This window comes from Anabrus simplex, chromosome 2 (assembly GCF_040414725.1).
Source record: "Anabrus simplex isolate iqAnaSimp1 chromosome 2, ASM4041472v1, whole genome shotgun sequence".
Lineage (NCBI taxonomy): Eukaryota > Metazoa > Arthropoda > Insecta > Orthoptera > Tettigoniidae > Anabrus > Anabrus simplex.
The window spans coordinates 59,295,920-59,321,019 of record NC_090266.1 but is presented as its reverse complement, the minus strand read 5'-3'; the positions used below and the strand labels follow the sequence as shown (position 1 = coordinate 59,321,019).

General features: G+C 37.1%; 1 protein-coding gene across 1 annotated transcript in view; it reads right to left on the bottom strand.

Annotated features, from left to right (window-relative positions):
• The window catches only part of LOC136863870 (dolichyl-diphosphooligosaccharide--protein glycosyltransferase subunit DAD1), a 57,160-nt gene extending 33,940 nt beyond the window's left edge, over positions 1-23,220 (bottom strand). The window contains exons 1-2 of the mRNA XM_068226071.1: positions 23,122-23,220; positions 18,192-18,447 (exon numbers count right to left, since the gene is read on the bottom strand). Coding sequence (XP_068082172.1) covers positions 18,192-18,399 — 208 coding nt within the window. The 5' untranslated portion in view covers positions 18,400-18,447; positions 23,122-23,220. The remainder of the gene's footprint in view (positions 1-18,191; positions 18,448-23,121) is intronic.
• Between the last annotated feature and the right edge of the window lie 1,880 nt (positions 23,221-25,100).

Sequence of the window (25,100 nt, the reverse complement as noted above, 5' to 3'; positions counted from 1 at the left end):
AATAAGTACATTATGAACAGTAAAATCAATTGGTCTCAACTCCTTTTTCACCCCACTGCCATTAAGTTGATTTACCAACCCTCTTTATGTTTAAAGGAGATTCCAAATACCAATGTTCACGTCTCTTACCTTCAGTTCTGAGATAAAAGTGTCCCCATAAAAAGAATCCACTTTTTTCACTTCTTTCAGACTCTCCCCCACCCCCACCCCCCATAAGTGAATTTTCCGGCAATAAATGCTTGTTTCTTTAATAGTAAAGGATCTTCTAAATAGCAATTATCTCGACTCTAACATCGTCAGTTTGTGAGATATGTGTCCTCAGAAGAGGAATTCAACTCCTTTTCACCTCCGCACCCCAAGATGTTTTCCCCCCAAAACAGTTTTTTCTTTGTTTTTTAAAGGAGATCCAAATACCAATTTTCACATCTGTAACAACTTTAGTTTTTGTTAGATGTAAGTATCATCATACAATTAATTCAATTAATATGTCACTTCTGTCACCTCCCCACTACTTCATTGGATTTTCCGCGAATAAGTGTTTCTCAATGTTAAAGCAGATTCCATATACCAATTTTCACGTCTGAGATAATAGTATCCTCATACAAATAATTCAACTAATCTTTCAATTCCCCCCCCCCCCCTTTAGGGGGATTTTTGAAAACAGAAAGTACGTATTTCTTTATTTTTTTAAAGGAGATTCCAAATACTAAATTTCACGTCTGTAACATCTTCAGCTTTTGAGAAATCAGTATCCTAATTAAAAGAATTCAACCCCATTTTCAGTCACTTTTACCCCTCCACCCAAGTGTATTTTTTTTTTCAGAAAAAAAAAACACACGTTTCTTTATTTTTAATAGAGATAAAAAATACTATTTTTCATTTCGGTAACATGTTAATTTTTTTAGATATACTGTAGAAATGCTCATTTTAAAATTTCACCCCCATTTTAGTTCTCCTTATGTGGAGTTTCCAAGAACAAATCACGTATGTTTCTTTACTTTTACAGGAGATTCCAAATACCAATTTTTACATCTTTAACATTTTACGTTTCTGAGATATACTGTAGATATACTGTAGATATAGTCTTTCTAAAAATTCACCTCAATTTGTCACTTCTGTTTAACCCCCAATGATTGGATTTTTCAAAAACAAAAAATACGTTTTTCTTTATTTTCAAAGGAGATCCCAAATACCAATTTTCAGGTCTGTAATATCAATCAATCAATCAATACTGATCTGCGCTTAGGGCAGTCGCCCAGGTGGCAGATTCCCTATTTGTTGTTTTCCTAGCCTTTTCCTAAATGATTTCAAAGAAATTGGAAATTTATTGAACATCTCCCTTGGTAAGTTATTCCAGTCCCTCACTCCCCTTCCTATAAATGAATATTTGCCCCAGTTTGTCCTCTTGAATTCCAACTTTATCTTCATACTGTGATCATTCCTACTTTTATAAACGCCATTCAAACTTATTCGTCTACTAATGTCATTCCACGCCATCTCTCCGCTGACAGCTCGGAACATACCACTTAATGTAGGATGTTAAAAGGTTTGTTTTTTTCACCTATTCAATACATATAAATTTTATAAATTAGGAATTTATTGTAGATTCCACTTGAGACATGTTTCGCCCTTCATTGAGGGCATCATCAGTCAAAATATCACCTCAAGGTAAAAAATCAGGTAACTGGTTAGTAGTAGACATGTACAAATTAATACATATTATTAACAACATTCTATGTTCCTTTGACATCACTAACATGTATCCGAACATCCCAGTTCTCGAAACCATCAACATCATAAAAAACAACCTCTCCAAACACAGTGGACTAAGCAAAATAGAAATTGATGAGTTCATTAAAATATTAACCTTTGTATTGAACAATAATTACTTCACGTTCAACAACAAGATTTACCATCAAAATGGCTTAGCTATGGGAGACCCTATTTCTGGCATTCTAGCGAACATCTATATGGACAACTTAGAACACAATAAAATTATAAACTCCATCGATGGTATTCATCTTTGGCTCCGCTATGTCGACGACACACTAGTAATCATCGATAAACAGTGCAACAACAGCGACAACATCCTCACATTCCTAAACACTTTAGACAACAACATAAAATTCACAAAAGAAGATGAGGACAACGGCTCCATCAATTTTTTAGACATCAACATCACACGAATGGACAACGCTTTTGAGTTTCAAATACACAGAAAACCCTCCTTCACCCCACTAACAATAAACAATAATTCCTTACACCCAAATTCCCATAAACAAGCCCCTTACTACAGTTTAATATACAGAGCTTTAAAAATCCCCCTTTCACCTACCAATCTGAAAAAAGAACTTGATTACATAACAGATATTGCCAAGTTCAATGGCTTCAACACCAACATGATCAACAAGATCATCAACAAAGTAAAACTAAAATTAACAACAAATCTTTCCCCAATAAAACCCAATAAACACAAATACGCAACTTTCACATACACTAATCCAGTTATCCACCAGATAGCCAACCCCCTAAAAAAGCACGAAGTCAACATTGCTTTCAAAACGCAGAACACGAACCAGAACATATTTTTCAACCAGAACTCTGTCAACCCAAGAAGAAACCTCTACGCGGGCTCAGGTATTTACAGACTCACCTGTTCACAATGCAACTCCTCGTACATCGGACAAACTGGCCGAAGCTTCCAAACCCGTTATTTAGAACACTACAATGCCCAAAAAAATAATAAATTTTCCGCAATGAGCACCCACATGAGGGACACTGGCCACCACTTCACCACAATAGAACAAGACTTAACAATCCTAAAAAAAGTCGAGAAGGGCAAACGAATGACTGAGTTTGAGAACCTATACATCTATCTAGACCAACACTTCAACAAGGATAAAAACCTCAACGAGATAATAGATTTAAAAAACCCCCTTTATGAACAAATTCCCACCTTACTACAAAAAATAAATTTTCAAGGCAACAACTTGTCTAAAATCTTCAATACCACATTAACTAACTCACCCAGCACGTCGACAATTACCCCCCTACCCCCCACCTCCCCCTTTCCGACCAATTCCCCCACACACAACGACAGCAAGCCCACACGTCCTCCCACCCAAGCACCCCCCCCCCCTCCACCATGACCCCACCGATACAACACGAGAAATAAGAACCACTCGACCTTCAAAAACAATACAACACCCAACACAAGCAAATAACATTCATCACATTAACTAAAGGCATCAATATTATCCGCGTAACTTTCGGTTCCTTATTCCCCCCCCCCCCCCCCTCTTTTTATAAACCAACACTACATCAACCTGCACTCCCAATACACAACTAGCTCGCCCCTCCACTCTACCTTCCTCCATTCTGACAGCTCACCTTTGCGCATGACTCCGCCCATGCCCCTCCCCCCCAAAGCTATCCACTCCTCCCGCCGCCATTGCTAACCGCATGTGCGTATTACCGACTGAGCCTCCTTCTTAGTCCACCAATACTCATCAACAATCACCTCTCAGCGACACATCAGGTACGTAACATAACATTCACTCTTCATTACTTACCATAAACCTTTCTTACACACCAACTAATACTATTAACGTCTCAATTACAGATAACTTCCACTTCTTACAATACAACTTTCAACAACTCACCGGAACCCAGTGCACATCGGCACAAATATGGCGGGCCACTACGGCTCCTCTTCGCAGTCAGAATAAGAAGATGCCTCACCTCAGCTTTAACGCTCTGACTCTGCAGTTGCCGTATACTTTCTAATCTCTCCACAGCAGTCCACAACACAAGCAACTCTATTCTATCTCACCAGACCAGTAAAGACCAACAACTTCATCCCGTAGTCCACCTTATTTTATTCCACGGAACAATATCATTTTGTCTCACCGGCATTTCACACCGATGTCTCCACATCACAATCGATGCTACAGAAGTCAACTAAAAGAATAAGCGGAAGTTTCAACCCACAACATTTTTCCTAATTAGCAATTACCCACTTTAACTGTCACCATTGTTGTCGTTCAAACGCACGGATTACCCATGAATCTCCAGCCACACTGACCAGTCTCCGTCCCGATCTCGGCGCTTCAACTGGAAAACTTTCAGCTTGATGCCTATAAAACCTCATTTGGCTATAAAAATTTCCCCTACCCCCGGTGATTTTTAACTAAAATAATCTGCTCTACATATTTCTGAAATGTCAATGCTAATTCTTTCTTCCAACCTCTAAAACATCAGGACGCACTTGGTACTAAATTTTTTTATCCTTGCGCACCAGCTGCTCTTGTGTAAATATGTATATAATTGTAAATTCTCAACTTTCAATTAGATAATGTAATTACTATATAGTTACCAATCATTAACATTAGTTTTTATTACAAACATTTACGCTGAATGTTAAATGTAAATATTTTTAAAAAACTTTATCTCAACTGTTCAATTGAACTATGTAAATACTGTATAGTTACCAACCTTTGACATCAATTTTTGGTTACTAACATTGATGCCAAACACTACACCTTTTCTCCCTTAATTGTTTTATTGTAAATATTTTTTAAACTTTTTATTTTCATATGATTGCGTCAACTGTTTCTCCAGAGCACCACTGCAGAACTCTACTTTGTTATTTTTAGGCATTGGTGCTGACTTTTCATCTAAACCTACATGTTCAACCATCACTTTTGTGCAAATTTTTTCCCATACTTAATTTTTATATGTTGTTAATAATATGTATTAATTTGTACATGTCTACTACTAACCAGTTACCTGATTTTTTACCTTGAGGTGATATTTTGACTGATGATGCCCTCAATGAAGGGCGAAACATGTCTCAAGTGGAATCTACAATAAATTCCTAATTTATAAAATTTATATGTATTGAATAGGTGAAAAAAACAAACCTTTTAACATCCTACATTCAGTATCTTCAATACGGATAACAATGATTTTTATCACTTGCAACATACCACTTAGTCGAGCAGCTCTTCTTCTTTCTCTCAATTCTTCCCAACCCAAACATTGCAACATTTTTGTAACGCTACTCTTTTGTCGGAAATCACCCAGAACAAATCGAGCTGCTTTTCTTTGGATTTTTTCCAGTTCCTGAATCAGGTAATCCTGGTGAGGGTCCCATACACTGGAACCATACTCTAGTTGGAGTCTTACCAGAGACTTATATGCCCTCTCCTTTACATCCTTACTACAACCCCTAAACACCCTCATAACCATGTGCAGAGATCGGTACCCTTTATTTACAATCCCATTTATGTGATTACCCCAATGAAGATCTTTCCTTATATTAACACCTAGATACTTTCAATGATCCCCAAAGGGAACTTTCACCCCATCAACGCAGTAATTAAAACTGAGAGGACTTTTCCTATTTGTGAAACTCACAACCTGACTTTTAACCCCGTTTATCAACATACCATTGCCTGCTGTCCATTTCACAACATTTTCGAGGTCACGTTGCAGTTGCTCACAATCTTGTAACTTATTTATCACTCTATAGAGAATAACATCATCCGTAAAAAGCCTTACCTCCGATTCCACTCCTTTACTCATATCATTTATACATATAAGAAAACATAAAGGTCCGATAATACTGCCTTGAGGAATTCCCCTCTTAATTATTACAGGGTCAGATAAAGCTTCACCTACTCTAATTCTCTGAGATCTATTTTCTAGAAATATAGCAACCCATTCAGTCACTCTTTTGTCTAGTCCAATTGCACTCATTTTTGCCAGTAGTCTCCCATGATCCACCCTATCAAATGCTTTGAACAGGTCAATCGCGATACAGTCCATTTGACCTCCAGAATCCAAGATATCTGCTATATCTTGCTGGAATCCTACAAGTTGAGCTTCAGTGGAATAACCTTTCCTAAAACCGAATTGCCTTCTATCGAACCAGTTATTAATTTCACAAACATGTCTAATATAATCAGAAAGAATGCCTTCCCAAAGCTTACATACAATGCATGTCAAACTTACTGGCCTGTAATTTACAGCTTTGTGTCTATCACCCTTTCCTTTATACACAGGGGCAACTATAGCAACTCTCCATTCATCTGGTATAGCTCCTCTGACCAAACAATAATCAAATAAGTACTTCAGATATGGTACTATATCCCAACCCATTGTCTTTAGTATATCCCCAGAAATCTGATCAATTCCAGTCGCTTTTCTAGTTTTCAACTTTTGTATCTTATTGTAAATATCATTGTTATCATATGTAAATTTTATTACTTCTTTGGCCTTAGTCTCCTCCTCTATCTCGACATTATCCTTGTGACCAACAATCTTTACATACTGCTGACTGAATACTTCTGCCTTTTGAAGATCCTCACATACACACTCCCCTTGTTCATTAATTATTCCTGGAATGTCCTTCTTGGAACCTGTTTCTGCCTTAAAATACCTATACATACCCTTCCATTTTTCACTAAAATTCGTATGACTGCCAATTATGCTTGCCATCATGTTATCCTTCGCTGCCTTCTTTGCTAGATTCAATTTTCTAGTAAGTTCCTTCAATTTCTCCTTACTTCCACAGCCATTTCTAACTCTATTTCTTTCCAGTCTGCACCTCCTTCTTAGTCTCTTTATTTCTCTATTATAATAAGGTGGGTCTTTACGATTCCTTACCACCCTTAATGGTACAAACCTGTTTTTGCATTCCTCAACAATTTCTTTAAACCCATCCCAGAGTCTGTTTACATTTTTATTTACCGTTTTCCACCGATCATAGTTACTTTTTAGAAACTGCCTCATGCCTGCTTTATCAGCCATATAGTACTGCCTAACAGTCCTACTTTTAAGACGTTCCTTTCTATCAAATTTATTTTTAACTACCACAAAAACAGCTTCATGATCACTAATACCATCTATTACTTCAGTTTCCCTATAGAGCTCATCTGGTTTTATCTTCTTTTTCTGAGATATAAGTATCGTTATGTAAGGCATTCAACCCCCTCATCACCCCTGCTATTGGGATTTTCCAAAAACAAAAAGATATGTTTATTTTTTATTTTTAAAGGGGATTCTAAATACTAATTTTTACATCTGTAAACTTTAAAAATTTTGAGATATAGATACACTCATTTTAAAAATTCAACCACCTTTTCACCCCCCCCCCCCCTTAAAGGATTTTCCACAAACAAAAACATACTGTTTTCTTTATTTTTAAAGGAGATCCCAAATACCAATTTTCAGGTCTGTAATATCTTCAGTTTCTGAGATATAAGTATCCTCATTAAAGGCATTCAACCCCTTTTTCACCCCTCCTATTATGATTTTCCAAAAAACAAAAAAAAATATGCGTTTCCTTATTTTTAAAGGAGGTTCTAAATACCAATTTTTACATCTGTAAACTTTTTAAGTTTTGAGATATAGATACACTCATTTTAAAATTTCACCCCCCCTAGCAACGGAATATCCAAAAATCCTCCCTTAGCGAGCACCTACGTTGTACTATAAATGTATCCTCAAAATTTCATTTCATTATGTCCAGTAGTTTTGGCTCGGCGATGACGAATCATGTCTTGATTTATTAGTTTCATTATTTCCCGTATTGATAGTTATATATCATAGAAGAGAAAAGAAAGGATCCACCTAATCAATACATGTTTATTGTAAGTACCTATATTACAGTACCGGTTTCTACTCTTTTTATAAAGTCATCTTCAGCTGTACATTACCTTTACATTAGTCAAAGTTGGTATTGTGCCTTACTAAGTAAAAAGAGGGATGTAACAAGCGTTAAAATTAGGCATATTTCAAAGTAAGAGCCGGCTGTATACATCTAATATTAAGTGTGTCTGTGGGCCTAAAAATTGTGTTGATCAGCTTATTCTAAAAAGTTATAGGTACATAAACACATTAAAATATTCTCAGTACATATTAAAATTACATATTAAAATACACATTTCATGCTAAAGTCCAGTGTGATGATTAGGAATACATTCTTGAAACGAATTTGACGTCTTGCATTTGTTTGTTTACTTAATTATCCAACATGACAGGAAATGTCCATGCTTGTGTTCGTATGGAGTGCTTCCATAATATTCTACTCTATATTAGGTTCATCCACTTGTGTGATTACAATCTTCAGTTGTCAGTGGCAAATACGTGTATGTTCAGAGGTAGGTATGTGCAGCTGAAGTTGAAGAATGTCTTTAAAAACGTTAAATGCAGTTTGCTTTAATGTATGAATGTCAGTTGCTGGGTGGTGGTTCTTTTCTTGTATATAATTGCCGATAAATATCTGTATGAAACGAAAAGTAAAGTTAGAAAATTTGTGTTCTGAAAGTGCCTGCTTGTATATGTGTTTCCGTAATAGTTACTTACTATTGTTGAAGTGGATGAGTTGCGTTCAACCTGGCTGCCTGGAGTGTACTGTGCCGTGTTCTCCTGGTGTTGGTATCCGCTGCTGTGAGGGGAATGGAGGGGTGGGTGGAGTTGCTGTCGTATGTGTAGGGGCGGAGTTGAGTGTGTCGGTTGTCTGCGCTGTGGCGCGTGTTGGACACCGTTTGTTGACTATTTTAAGATCGTAATTTTTTAAGGCGGGGATAACTTTGTTAAATAAGGTGTTTGTATTCGTCCATATGTTGACCTATTGCAGAAAAATGGTTGTGTGTTACAGCATTAATGTGTTCATTTTATCTGATTGCAAAGTTCCTACCGGTACGTCCTACGTAACTTGTTTCACAATTGTTGCATCTGATTCGATATACTACTGAGCGATAGTACTTGTTAGTGTTGTTGATTATCTTGGTATAATGTATGATGCTGCTACTATTGTGCGTAGTTCTGAAGGCTATTTTGAGATTGTGTTTTTTAAATATATTAGTCAAAGGATATATGCGAGTGTTGTTGAAGGTAAATATTGCATAGTCCTTCCTAGGTTTGTCTATTTTCGTCTGCTTGGTTTTTGGCTGAGATTTGATTTTTTGAATGATTGTATTAACCATTTCTTTCTTGTAACCGTTATTTCTGGCTATTTCTTGAATCAAATGTATTTCTTCATTAAAGTCGGTTTTTGATAATGGTATGTTGAAGGCCCTATAGATCATACTGTAATACCCTGCTTTTTTTTATGAGTATTGCGATGGATGGAGTCTGTTTTGATCGTATTTAATGTGTGAGTGGGTTTACGATAAATTTTGAATGACAAGTGGTTTTCGTGCCTGGTTATTGTCTAATCAAGATAATTTAATTTGCAATTAATTTCAGTTTCTTTTGTGAATTTTATGTGCGGGTCTATAGTGTTTAATATATCCAAAAACGTATTGTCGTTTGTGCGTATATTGTCAGTGACGACAAAGATGTCATCGACAAATCTACACCAGAAAAATAATCTGTCTATTTTGCTGATCGACATATATTCTAGATGGTCTATGTATATTTCAGCCAGTATACCGGAAGCAGAAGACCCCATCGGTAGGCCTTGTTGTTGGTAAATTGTGTCATGGAATCTGAAGAAGTTGTTATTAGTGGCAAATTCGAGTAATGTTATGAATTCTTCAATTTGCAGTTCTTTAGTCTTATTACAAAAAACTATTGAATTTCGTACGGTTTTATTAGGTTGAAAAAAGTAGTGTTTCTTAAGGAATTTTTGAATAAATTGTGAAAGCTTGTATGTGGGGCTTGCCCTGTAATTGGATAATTAAGTAAACAAACAAACGCAAGATGTCAAATTCATTTCAAGAATGTATTCCTAATCATCACACTGGACTTTAGCATGAAATGTGTATTTTAATATGTACTGTGAATATTTTAATGTGTTTATGTACCTATAACTTTTTAGAATAAGCTGATCAACACGATTTTTAGGCCCACAGACACACGTAATATTAGATGTATACAGCCGGCTTTTACTTTGAAATATGCCTAATTTTAACGCTTGTTACATCCCTCTTTTTACTTAGTAAGGCACAATACCAACTTTGACTAATGTAAAGGTAATGTACAGCTGAAGATGACTTATTAAAAAGAGTCGAAACCAGTACTGTAATATAGGTACTTACAATAAACTTGTATTGATTAAGTGGATCCTTTCTTCTCTCTTCTATGATATATGATAGATGATAAATCAGTCAGTCAGTCAGGACAAGTTATTTTATATATATAGATAGAATAAAATGTTGAACAATGCTCTCATAAAATGTTATAGTATAACATCTAAAATGATAACAATGCACAGAAAGTATGTTAAAAATATTGCAAATTAACAGTTTTGAAGATTATAAACGTTGTTAATCTCGAATATTTGAGTGTTTAAAACCAAAATGAATCCTCTTCTTATACACCAATAGGACTATGACGACCTTGAAAGTGAAAGCACAATCATCCAAGGGGGATATTTATTCCACTCCTATAACATGAGTTCAAGATATTAAAATCAACATCAAATATTTAAAATAGAAGTGTGAACGTATCAAGTGTGTTAAAATATACCGTTGATTTATCAGAAAGTCGTAGAAGAGAAGATATGACTTTTTGTACAAGACGTTGCTAATGATAAAATGTTGAGGTGTCAGAACTAGCTGACGTCAACGTTTAGTTATGTTAATATGGTAATCGATTGGATCCGAAAGACAGTCAAGTGGGTGTTATTACCCCTGATGAAATATTTATTTGAAGAAATGATCGAGTTTTACTCGTACGGTGCGTGTTAAGTTCGTCAGACTGAGCATTGTCATCATTTTAGATGTTATAGTATAACATTTTATTCCATAGTTTATAAGATTAGAAAGATCCCATATCCAATAATTTTAAGATTGATATAGGCTGATGATGCCCATAAAAAAAGGGTGAAATATGTACCTATGACTTTTAAGTATTATGTATATATTTTGACCACATGAAATAGTGGATTGTATTGTATTTAACAGGTGGATCTATAAATATTATTATATATTTGTGATATACATACCACTTAGTCGAGCAGCTCGTCTTCTTTCTCCCAGTTCTTCCCAGCCCAAACTTAACATTTTTGTAACGCTACTCTTTTGTCGGAAATCACCCAGAACAAAAAGAGCTGCTTTTCTTTGGATTTTTTCCAGTGTAGTGATGGAGACGGCAGCAGACTGTTATGCCTTTCAGCATTCAGTTAGCAAGCCTCTGATAACCTTCTAAAACATTTTGATACTAAATCTGCCTCTTAACTACTTGAAAAATTATTTGTGGGGGTAGACCTAGTCAGGGTCTTCATAAATTATCTTAATTTTATCAATATGAACACAAGATTAGTCAGTATTGACATCTATGAGTCAAAGGTTGGAATGTTTGAAATTGGAATCATTAGGATAGATTAAAAAAAAAAAAAACTAAAACAAAGATCAACAGGATAAAGTCAGGTTTAGTTAAGTGAGGTTTACATTTTGAATCATTAGGATAGGCCTAGATCACAAAATCTGAAAACAGAAATCAACAGGAGGAAGTTGAGGAGAGTCTACACCAAGATGTTTTTGTAAACTTTTTTAATAAAGACATTTAACCAGAATATTATTTTTGACTGTTAACAAGGGCCTCACCCATCGGGTGGCTAGGGGCACACAGCTGTGAGCTTGCATCCAGGAGATAGTGGGCTCGAGCCCCACTGACGGCAGTCCTGAAGACGGCTTTCAGCGGTTTCCCATTTTCACACCACACAAATGGTAGGGCTTTAACTTAATTAAGGCTATGGCTGCTTCCTTCTCACTCCTAGGCCTTTTCTATCCCATCATCGCCATAAGACCTATCTGTGTCGGTGCGAAGTAAAACAAATTGTAAAAAATAAAAGTGCCTAAACAAAGTTGCGAATGGCTTTGTCACTGACCAATCCAGACCAACGGCTTTTGTCACTGACCAATGGTCTAACCAATCCAGACGAATGGCATTGTCACGCGGGATACTAGAGGCCTAGGGCCGCTTCGCGGCTTCTAACCTGGGGGCTTATGCCCCCAGACCCCCTTTGCTTGATCCAGACCAATGGTCTAACCCAAATTATGTATATTTTTTAAGAAATTTGAAGAAAATGTACCAAAAATATTTCATAGCTCGTTCAAAAAATATCCCAAGTCAGAACTAATTCATTATTTAATATTATTTCCTGTTTTTAAATATTCACTTGATCTGAATACATTATTTTATTTTAAAGAACGTAAAACCCTCATTCTTGCGAGAGCATATTTTTCGTATGGATATAATTTTCACTTCTTGCCACAATTAATATAAAATCAATATATAAACATGTGAGAATATTTTTCAATAACTTACATTTGAATATTGTCATATATATCTTAATGACATAAAAACGTTTGAATTGTCATGCAGACATGTACGATGTGCAACATTCAACTGTTTCATTATTTCCAACCTGTCTAAAAATGTTTTTGTAGAAATGCACTACCTACTTGATACAAAGAATCTTCACATTCATGTGAAACGGGTCCCAACTCCACAGAAACTGAACTCTAATCGCTAATGTTAATGAAATGTATAAAATACACTCATAACAGCAAGTGGCTGGTCTGAAAAGGATACAGAAAAAATGAGCAAACAAAGTTGATAAAGAATTAAGTCAGCTGTTCTACGAGCGATGCGCCGTAACTCACAGTGCAGGAGGCGGCAAGAGAGGACGTGGGCCCCTCCACTGACCTCCATCCCCTTCACTCACACAGCAATAGACTCGCCCGGCAAGGCTTGCTGGCTATTCCTCCCGTCTCCACACACTCAGTCGCGCCTGGTTGACGTGCAGTGAAGTTTCACAAGTTACTGTACTGTCCATTTTTGCGGCTTTGTTTAGTGTTGAGTGTAAAGTGCTTGCGTCTTTTACGCGAATAGAAAATGAGCGGCAGCTCAGTGAAACACAAAATTGAAAATGAAAACAGAATTTACAAGGAAAGCTGGGAGAGTGACTGTTTAATTACTAACAACAGTGGGAAGCTTCACTGTTTGATTTGCATGCAAATAGTGTCTGTGCCGAAGGAGTACAATGTTAAACAACATTACTGAATAATGCACGAGAAAAAGTATGCAGATTTCGTTTCGTTTCGAATTGTCATTTCATTCCCACCCCTGAAGGGTGGGTGGGCCATCAGCTGTACGAGCAGCTCTTCGGCCATTTATATTTAAAAATATATTTGGAAAAGTTAGAAAAAAGAGTGGAGTATGTGTTGTACATACATAAAGGTGAGGTACCAGAGGTTAAAGCGAACAACAGGCTAACCCAAAAGGGAGAACCGCAAGTATGCAGAATATAAGAAAGAAGCTCGACACACACTGGTTGCAGACCTCAAAAAGAAATTAAAACAACATACAGGTAGGTTTGGTAAAGTCTTACAAAATCAGTCATCTTCTCTGAACGCCTCCTACGCAGTGTCGCTTGAACTTGCAAAAAAAAAAAAAAAAAAAAAAAAAAAACCTTCACTCAAGGCAGTCTTTTTAAAAGTGTGCTATGGAAATGGCAAAGGCTTTAACAAATGCTAAAATGGCTGAGAAATTTTAATCAGTGCCACTTTCCAACCAAACAGTACAGAGAAAGGCTGCTGATATGGGAGAACAAGTAGAAAAAGCGCTCATTAAATTGCTTAAGGAAAGCACATATTTCTCGCTATGCCTTGATGAAAGCACTGATCAGTCACAAGTCAGCCAGCTACTAATATTTGTACACAGCATCTTCAAAGACTTCAGTAGTAAAGAGGAGCTATTTGATGTCTGCTCTCTTCAAGGAACAACAAGAGGGAGGGACATATTTGATGCTGTTAAAAGAACTGTGGACAGAGTTGGATGCTTCAGTAAATGTTCAGCCATTGTGACAGACGGAGCGTCAGCAATGACAGGGGTGAAGACAGGACTGACGGGATTGCTAAAAGAAAATGGCGTAACATGTCTAATGATCCACTGTCTTATTCACCAGGGAGCGTTGTGTGGGATATCAATTAAGAATATGGAAGTTTTTGAACTTGTGGTTACAATTATTAATATGTTAAGAGGCAGAAATCGAGCCCTTTTGCATAGAAAAAACAAACAGTTTCTGCTAGAAATTGATGCAGAATATGGAGACTTGCTGCTGTACAATCAAGTAAGGTGGCTGAGGGCAGGGAAGTGCCTTCAACGTTTTTTTCTTGTTTTTTTGCAATTCGCAAGGAAATCCCCAAATTTCTTAATAAGTTTTTCTCGTCAGATACCTCAGAACTAAAAGAGAAAATTCAAGCCCAGAGTTTTTAACCCAACAGTAGTCGCGGCCACATGTATAACGTCTTTACTCGCGGTCGAGTGCGGCGCTCACCTCATGTACGTTCGTTTTCCTAACGATTTCTTTTTTCAACATTCATTCAGAGAAGGAGATTTATTCATTGTAATTGCAGTTTTGAAATAATAGTATGCACGCTTGGGTTTAACTCACTTAATATAGGTTTGAATGCATGCTTTATAGAAATTTAGGTTATTCTTACCAGAATTGGGGTTCGCTTACTTTATTCAGGTTAGAATGTATTAATTTATTGAAATCTGGATAGTAGCGTGACATATAACCATGTTCTGCAGAAGCAAAATAAAAAAATAAAAGCCAAACAAAAGTCAATAAAACAATGTTTCTGCCAATAGAACTGTCATTGTTGAACCTGTTCGTAAATTAGGCAACAGTACATCTTCTTGTGGAACACATGTTTCAATATAAAGTCTCAGCACTGTTGTCACCTTTATTCCGTTTTCGAGTCGCTTTGATCCGGATGTGGAAAATGGCACGGTTCACGAACAGTTACTATGTGGTCTCCGCAGATTGGTGCACTGCATTTCACACATCTGGCTGCTGTTTTCCTGTTCTTCTTTCTTGGACAGTGTGTACACTTTTCCCTTCGCGACGATGTCACCTGTGGAGGATAGGGCTTTTTCCACATAACTTTCAGAATTTTCAGATGCAGATCTGAGTGAATTCCAGATTTTGCAACTCTTTCTTCTAGATGGAATTTTGCAAGGTCCAGGGCGAGTGTTTTCAGGTACTTCATCCACGGTAACTCTTCAGATGTGTTCAAACGATAAATAATCTGGCTGTTGATACCGGCAATATCCAACATTGTGAAAAATATTCTTAGAGGCCATCTGTAGCACACTCTAGATACAGAGTACAAAGACTATTACATCAACAAGATCGACCCGTCCTTTCGTCAAATTATAAAACGTAAGTCCTTCTGGTTTCATAAGGTCCCCATTTGTTTCATCAATTACTGGAAATTCGTGCATACTTGATATGAGAATTACGTTTCTCTTCTTTTTAGGCAAATACGAAATCAGCATGCAATGCTCCCCAAAAGCAAAAATGCTGCTATTTACTGGCCTGGATCTAGTGTCGACTAGTTCTGGCGGAATCTCCTGCTTATTTTTTTTCAGTGTTGCGACCATCGTTAGATTCTTCTCCCGTACAAGCTCATTCACAATCCCAACGGAAGAAAACCAGTTGTCGACAGTCACGTTCCGGCCGCTGTTTCCTATTGGCTGAACCATTCTTCTCACGACACTACTAGGACTATTGTCTAATACAAAGGGACCTTCAGGCTGTCTTCCCGCATATATCTCCATCTTTGCAGTATAAAACATCCGAGAACAAACCAAGGCAAAAATTTTGATTCCGTATTTGGATGGTTGGTTTGGAATTTACTGTCTGAAGCTGCACCTGCCACGAAATGCTTGGCTAGTGTGACGTATTCCCCGACACTGTAATTATCTTCACGTCGCTGAACAAAACCTTGAAATATTTATCTGATTGGCGCCAACTTATCCAGAGCTTTCCTTTGCTGCCTAGTATGAATATCATCAAACCTCAGGGCACTAAGAAGCAAATAAAATCTATTGTAACTCATTACCAGGTGAAAATACTCCGGTGCTGTCATATCAGTTGCCCATAAGTCTTGAATATTTTGATGTGATGATTTTGTAACTCCTGCTAAGTATAACAAACCAATCAGGGCCTTTATCTCGTTCACATTTGTGTCCAAGACGTCACACTCACGAGTGTAATTTTGTCTGAACTTCCGCAAACGAACGTTCATGTAGTTCACTATTTCAGCAATCACATCGTCAGGAAAGAACAAGTCCCACGACTGGAGAACTGTCACTGCGTGCTGAGCACGTGTTTTCACACCTGGCGGATGAATGACAATATTCTTCTTGCTCCTTCGCCTGTTGTGTGGAGGGGGATGAATGTTACACACCGTGACATTGTCCTTACCAACATAATGAGGCCCGATGTGCTCATCGAAATCTGAATCGTCAGCGGCTACTTCACTGCTAGTGTCATGATCACTGTTTTCAATCTCTCCCTCCGAATCTTCACTATCATTGTCTACTATCAGAGGAGAGCCTAAAATTTCATCATCAGATTCTTCTAACAACCACTTCCGAATGTGTTCTTCACGTTCCGTACTCTATATGTTAATAAAATATCACTCTGCACTCAGACTCGTACTACTTCGCACATGCACGAAAAGTTACACGGATCCTCGCGGGTGAGCGCTGCGATCACTTCTGTTTGCGTCTGCGCCAAAATTGAAATCAAAGTGTCTGGGAAGCACTCACGATTCCGGTTTCCTGTATACGTCAAAGGGGATACTCATAAAGGAAGGTAGACGAGAGCTCGGCTTCCCAATTTCCACTAGGTTAGAGTTATAAGCTGTTAAAAGTTAAAGTGAGCGCAGCGCTCACCCGCGAGTACTGGCGGGTTAAAGCAGTTAGCTTTCCAAGCAGACATGAAAAATCACCTTACCACCTTCAACCTGAATCTTCAAGAAAGAAACCATGAGGTGTCAGATATGGTGGTAACTGTTAAATGGATTTCGAAACAAATTGAAAATTTTCAAACATTCTTTAGAAAACAATGAAATGACTTACTTTTCCTGCTGTCTACAATTAGCGGCGGAGAAAGACCAAGAAACCATACATTTTTCAGATTTCAGTTCACACATTCAAGAGATCATTGAAGAATTCTACACATGATTCAAGGAAACTGAAATTCTGAAAAGAAGTATACAACTTTACGTGAATCCTCTTGGTGCTGCAATTGAGGAACAAGAACGACAACTACAACTTGAGCTGTGCGATCTACAAGCCGATACGTTCCTACAGACAAGAAAAGGGATCGCATTTTTTAAAACTGCCCAGCGAAAAATACCCGAAGTTAAGACAATTTGGACTAAAAATTACTTCAATGTTTGGGAGCACACACATATGTGAAAGTGTTTTTCATCTATGAAACTCATTAAAAATCAATACAGAAGTCGACTTTCAGATTCTTCCTTGCTGCATCTTTTGAGATTAGCAACAACAGAGCTGGAGGTAGACATTCGTTCATTGGTAGATTCTTTACGTTTTGTTTTGCCTACATTATTAATTTTGGTTATTCTTACGGAATTTCTTTTTTTTGTCATTCGTCAAATATTAATTCAAATGAACTGTTATTGTTGGGTGCTTTTCTTCAGAATGCAATTGTCCTGGGTATAATACTGTTAATTTTTAATTTCACTCCTTTATGCTGATGTACGATAATGTTTTAAGCAAATAAAATTATCAGACCTTCATTTCAGTTGAACTATGAATATTATTTCACTGTTACCTCTGTTCTATTTGTAGAATTTCACGAAAATTGGCCTATTATTGAAGTGCGGCCCGCGATCATACCTAAGTTTTCCAATGTGGCCCTCAAGCCCTTACTAATTGGAAACCCCTGGTCTAACCAATCCAGACCAATGGCTTTGTCACGAGATTCGTAAATTCAAAAGTAGCGCCGCTACACTAGGACTAGTTCTTTGTATGAATAGTTGGCAGCTCTGTTCACCGCACGATCAAGCCCTTCGCGAGACGCGAGCGAAAGAAACAAATGACAGTGCAATCGCGCCTAGATGCGTGCGCTGGAAAATGTAACCTGTTCTGAACTTTTGCCAAATAGATGGGTATAATAATAACTTTATCACCTAACGTTCTTAAGATACCACAGTATTTCTAGAATTTGCCCAGAAGCTATTAATTCCAACATGTCAATAAATATACACGCAAACACCCTTAACTAGCTGAATCACACACGACACAACATCAATTAGGTTAAGGACGTCTCTTCTTTGAACACGAGAGTAAACGCTGGCAATCAATACTTCAAGAAAATATAATAATGCACGAAGAGAATGGCTCCTTACCGGCAAGTACGAAACAGCTCACGCATGATATGAATCCACTCAAGAAAGAATTAAATGGAAACGTTCCCACAAGAACACAGTATCCGAATTGAATTACTCCAGTCAAAAAGACGTAAAGTAAGTATGCATCTATAATTTTCAACTTTTTTGGTGTATTATCAGTGTAGTCTGCATAAAACTTAGATAAAACAGAACCTATACTAGCCATTACTCTAGTTCAGAACGAAACTTTATTCTATCCTCTTTGCTCCTGACTCTCGACTAGAGATGGGACAGATTAAACGCAACAGCTATTTTGAAACTGTTTCGGTATTGAAACCGTTTCGAAATGTAGCTGTTTCACAAAACACCCTGTTACAACCACTGCTTCTGAAACTTCTGTTGCTACCTCGCTAATCGAACTATTCGTCGCTCGCTCTGCGTGACCCGGTACCGTTTCGGAATGTAGCTGTTTCACAAAACACTCTGTTACGACCACTGAATCTGAAACTGTTCTGTTCTCTGTTGCTACTTCGCTAATGGGTATAACTAATGGCCGGTCTGCATGCCCAACGAGATCGTCAGTGCCATCTGGCAGAACACCAATGAAACAGATGCACAAGCCCGGCGCCGAGAGCGATTTAAAAGGCTCACAATCCTTAAACCGCGAATTTTAAATACTCGAAGTTAATACGATTTAATTGACGCCTGAGAGTAGTAAAGAACAAAAAGGAAACAATCCACTGGCAATTATATACGCTTAATCGTTACCTTTGTTCTAGTATTAACGAATTCTGTATCGAAATGCAATAATAGAGAGAAATAATATTCTGTTACCTGATCATGTGGGAAATCGCCATATAGTTCAAAATTTGCTGAAATTGCAAATTCATGATATTGACTTCCCGCGAATTCTGTATGCAACACGTGCAGGTGTACGCTTCTGTAATTTTGTGTTATACAGAGTGAAAATCAGGATATGGCTGACTTGTGAGTGCAGTGTAAATTTTAAGTGTGTTTTATTTTGGTTCATTAACTTATTCGTGAACGCATTTTGTTTAGCACTAATAAATTATAGTATTTGAAAATGAATGTGGGGGCGAAGAGGAATAAAACCAGCCCATTATGGTCATTTTTTACAGAGGTAAGGGACAGTGACCATGTGGCACAATGTGATATCTGTAGCCAGAAGCTGTCGTATAAATCATCAATAACAAACTTAAAAACACATCTAAGGAGAAAACACCCTACAGTGATAATATCGAAATCAGGTGAAAATTTTTACAGTGAAATAGTCAATGTGGATAATCCTCAAGTTTCTGCTCCCATTTCAACAAAAAGTACTGCTTCAGGGCCACCTTCTCACTTACCTGACAATTCAGAAAATCAAAGCAATCCTCAGCAACCTCCTGTGTCTTCTTTCCTATCCCATAATCAAAATCTTCACATTACTTCAACTTCAGTACCCACTTCAAGTGTCAACTCTTCTTCAGGGCTTAATACTACAGCAACAAACACCAGCAGTTCATCCCACCAGTCACATATATCAAGTTTTTTGACAAAGAAAATCAGTCATTCTGTTCAGAAAAGGCTCAATCACCACTTAATGAAGCTGTTTGTGCTGGATTTTCAACCTTTCTCTATAGTGGAAGACCGCGGGTTTAGGGAATTTGTGAAGGCATTAAATTCTTCATATGAACTCCCCAACAGGAAACTCCTATCTTCTAGTTACCTACCAGCAGCGTATGAGCAATGTTTCAATGCTGTCTCACAACAGCTGTTATCTACTGAAAGTGTCTGCCTTACTACAGATTGTTGGACTTCTAAAAATAATGATTCTTACATAGCTGTCACTGCCCACTACTTGGATGAAAACTTCAAGTTTATTACAACATTACTGGACTGTACACCAGTAGATGGGCCACATACTAGCAGTAATTTGGCTACACATGTAAGAAACATAACAGATAAATTTAATTTATCTGAGAAAGTTCAATTGGTTGTCACAGATAATGCAAGTAACATAAAAAATGCTGTGAAGAATGACCTAGGCTGGAAGCATTTTGGTTGTTATGCACATACCCTGAACCTGGTTGTTCAGGAAGCTTTAGATAAAGTACAACCACTACAAGAAAAGGTCAAATGTATTGTTGCCTTCTTCAAAAGAAGTACAACTGCAACAAGAAAGCTATTGGACTACCAGAAAGCTCACAGTGATGTTATCCCTAAAAAATTAATTCAGAGTGTACCAACTAGGTGGAACTCAACATTTTATATGCTGAGTCGCTTTGTAGAGCTCAAAGATGCAATAAAGGTAACAACAGCATTGACCAGCAACAACTTACCTGTACTCTCTGAAGAAGAATGGGAAATTTGTAAAGATCTCTGCACAGTGCTGAAACCATTTGAAGAAATCACAAAGCAGCTTAGTGGAGAAAAGTATATCACAGGTAGCGATGCTATTCCTCTGACACGTGTTTTATCATCAGTTTGCAAGTCTATGCTGAGACAAAATATCTGTGCCCCCGTGAAGTCGGTACTGGATATTTTAAACCAGGAAATTGCCACAAGATACCATAATATTGAGTATTCTGGAACTCTAGCTCTGTGTACATTCTTGGATCCCAGATACAGGAAGCCTGGATTTGTAGATACAACTGCTGCAGAAGCAGCAAAGAAACATGCACTAGAACTGGCTACAAAAGTATTCAGACAAGAAAAACAGCCAGAAACACAGCCATCTACACCACAAGAAGCAATTTCCAACTGTGGCTCGTCAGTCTGGGAGGAGTTTGACAGAATGATTGCCAACACTCAACCACAAGGTAAGGAAAAGGTTCAATAAACTAATGTGATGGTTATTAATTTACATTTCAAGAAAATTATTTTAAATATTTTTATTCCAGGAACAGGCACATCTGGGGCTATAGTAGAAGTACAACGGTTCCTGCAGGAGGCATACTATCCCAGGACTGCGGATCCTTTGTTGTGGTGGCAAAAACACAGTCATAATTATCCACTGCTGTCAAAAGTTGTGCGAGAGAGATTTGGCATGGTTGCATCATCAGTTCCTTGCGAACGTATATTCTCGAAGGCTGGAGCGTTTGTCAATGAGAAACGCACTAGACTAAGTCCACAACATGTGCGGCAGTTATTGTTCCTCAATGCCAATTATAGCCAGTGGACTGCATCATAGCTTCTGGGTATCATGTTACAGTATTAAAGGCAGTGTAACTGGAGTATGTAAGATAGTGAAGACAGTGAAATACAGTGCAATTACTAAGCCTGTGATTTTAATTTGTATATAAAATATTACATGTAATGTTGCTGTAAGTTCATGTACATTCTTGGCATGCTTGTGTATATTTGTAAATATCTCCTCAGATTATCAACTTACAATTTAAGTTACTTATGTTCCACTCTAGTGAGGCTATCAATATTGTTTTTACATTAATTCAGTTTATTGTGTCTGTCAGATAAATCTATGTAGATCATTTAACAAGGATATCTTCTGTTCATACATACAGTTTTCTGGTAATTAGTTTTCTATTATTTAATTTTAATTTGTACATAAAATATTAGCTGCAATATTGCTGTAAGATAATGTAACCTTGCTCTTAAATTATGTACATCCTTAGCATGCTTGTAATATTTGTAAATATCTCCCCAGATCGACTTACAATTTAAGTTACTTAAATTTCACTCTAGTGAGGCTATGTGAATATTGTTTTAATGTTAATTCAGTTTATTGTGTCTACCTGTTAAATCTATGTTGATCATTTAACAAGGATAGCTTCTATTCATACAATGAATCATATCAACTTAAGACAAGTACTCCAGTGTTCTGGTAATTAGTTTTATATTATTTAATCTTAATTTGAACATAAAATATTAGATGTAATGTTGCTTACTCTTTAAAAAAAATCTCATGTAGGCCTAACCTATATTCTCAGCATGCTCATATATATTTACAGTTATCTCTACAGATTATACAAGCAGAATTTAAGATGGTTTAAATCTGTTACATATCTCCCCTTCTAGTGAGGCATTGTTAACATCATAGTTTTTTCTTTAATTCAGTTTATTGTGTGTCTGTCATTTAAGTCTGTGTACATCATTAAACTAGGATATCTTCTATTCATACACTGTATGTTCCCCAATTTTCTGATAATTAGTTTTCTATTATGAATGCTTATATTACTTTTGTAGGCATAATCCACCAATGTATCTAAATTTCGTCCTGTTATTAGTACTGGTACTCTTAATTCACTGAGCTCAATTTGTAAAGGCACACCCCAAAATTTTGTATACAGTTCTTCTGTACAAGTCTATGGCCTTTTGGTATTAATGGATATAATAAATGTTAGTAGCATTGGGAAAAGTTATTCTGTATAAACTGTAAAAACACAACCATGCTAATAACAAGTCATTGGACACAGGCACAGTCCCGGTTACTCAGGTTCCCCTTGACAATATTATAACATACGACCGGAAATTTTCTAATAGCCGTTTGGAAAGGTATTTGTTTATGAGCAGTATTAGCTTGTCTTTATACTGGTATCAAGGAAAAAAAGCCAAATTATAGTGTAAAAATCACCAGTATAATCTAACCTCAATGTTTACTTAATTGTGTAAAAGCATTAACGAGAGCATTTAAACAATATATTAAAAAGTAATCATGTTTAATTATTAGTTGTAGCTCTTGAAGCATCACTTCACTGGCAAAAACAGTTTAGTTTAATTTATTTTTATGTTAATTCCTTCTGTACAGCAGATTTTAAGTCGCTATTAGAATAGCAGTGTGCAACAACACTGTAGTAATCGTGCCATAACACTAGTATTTGGAAGAAGCAAAACTGCTATTCGAAACAGTTATTTTGAAACTGTTTCGAGCTCGAAACAGGAACAGTTGAAACTGTTTCACACAAATAGCAGTTTAGCCCACCTCTACCTCGACTGACACAATTCCACGCCGACAACAGAACGTGCCGCGTGGCTGCGCGTATTCTTCTGTTTGTTCTCGTCGCTCCTGTTAGGGGGGTGAAACTCTAATAGGGCTTTTGGTTCCAATCTGTAGCTAGCTTCAGGTAGTTTCAGTCTCTTTTTCTAGATGGCGCTAGAGGTCATTCATAACGTGTAAATAGTTATATACACGTTCTGTAGGTGGCACGCAAGTAAGCATGAAATGAACGTTGTTAATAATTAAAGGCAGTTTGTCTCCAAGTGAAGTATTTAAAGTATTTCAAGTCTAACCTCAATCAGTGGGCACTTCTCACAAATTAATTAGTCATAAAACGTCAAGCATTGTGGAGATAATATTGCTGAATTGTATCGAATTCGACTTTACCCAATCGATTAACCTTGTTCGAACTTATATCGATTTTAATCGATAGTTCCCATGATGCTACAGTATTTGTGTTTTGTGTTGTTTGAATTCCAAGTGCTCATGTGCTTGTGATGTAAATCTTAGTTCCTTGTGCTTGTTTATTTGAAATATATCTTCGCCAGTCCTCCTGAAATCCTGTATTTCCTGTTTGAGTACACATCAGGGGCTGAAAGCTGAATGGTTCTATGAATGTAGTTCTATATATTTCCTGTCTCAGTGCATTTAATTCTGTTATTTTTATTTTCATGTGGTACTTGGATATTGATGTGATACCCCATTGTCTTGCATATGATGTGCTCTGTTGTCTTGCTTTCGAAGCGATTTCTTATTTGTTATAATATCAGCTTTGTGTTAATGTGTCAATCATTCATTTGAAGTTAAAGCTGCTTTGAGGTGTGTGGTTATGTTCTCAGTAACATAGTATGCCATACGAACTAGGGGTATCAGATCATTATTTACAACGTAGTAAGTACTTGGAAATAAAAATATATGAATTACAATGTATTGGGCATGGAAGTAGTAGAACTGCATTATTATCGCCGTTTGGCGAGGGGGGGGGAGGAGGCATGGGGTTGGGAAAGGAGGGGGGGGAGGAGCCGTAAGCATAACCGGATGTGCGTCGCTGCGCCGGATGTTAATTCTCCGCACTATCTGTTGATAGTAATACTAATGTATTGCACCAGAATGCACACTGTGGCGCTATCTCGTAAAAGAGACTAAAAGTACTAGCGCCAAGTGGCTTGGAACCGAAATTTATCATGAGTTTCATCTCTATTCTATTCTATCCTCTTTGCTCCTGTTTTTGAAAAATAAAAAAATGAAAATAGGTCGCCGGCTCACTGCCAACATAATAAATACATCGTAATAAAGCACATGGCAGTTATTACTTTGTTCCACTCTTAATTTTAATAGAGGAAGTGATTCTTTCAACACTAAAGCAGCATCACACGCTACTATGTGTTTTGTTTTGTTTTTTTTTGGCTAGAAAAGTAGTATATTTTAATTAGTTGCGTTGGTGAGGCTTCTATTACGGTAGGGAGTAATGTATTCTTTTCTCCCTGTATTACACAAGGCTTTCTCCATGCTTCAGTGTTCGCATTTTACTTTAATTTTACACCTGTTGATGACGAATTGCGTCAGTGATTGCTGAATATTAATGTAAATCCAGAGCCTTCTACAATTAAAGCCGGTAGGTACGCTTGGCAACACTGTTCCCATCTGTCAAAAGGAGGCAGGGAGAAAAGGGGGCGTGTTCAACTTTGAATTACTTCAACTTCACAGATATTCACATTTAAACCAACACAATGATTATGATAAATGCACATTCTTCGTTAAATGCTACTAAGAAACACACATATCAGTAAATGCATTCACTGAAGTTAGAAATACACATTTTACACGAATAAAAACAAACACTTCAAGAAAAATACTCACAAGCTCTATTATTGTGGAGCGTTGATAGCTTCCTCCGCTTAATGTTTTTATCCTCTCTGCTGACATAACTCTCGTTCTTCACCTGCTTTCTATAATTATCAGTGGCGTAT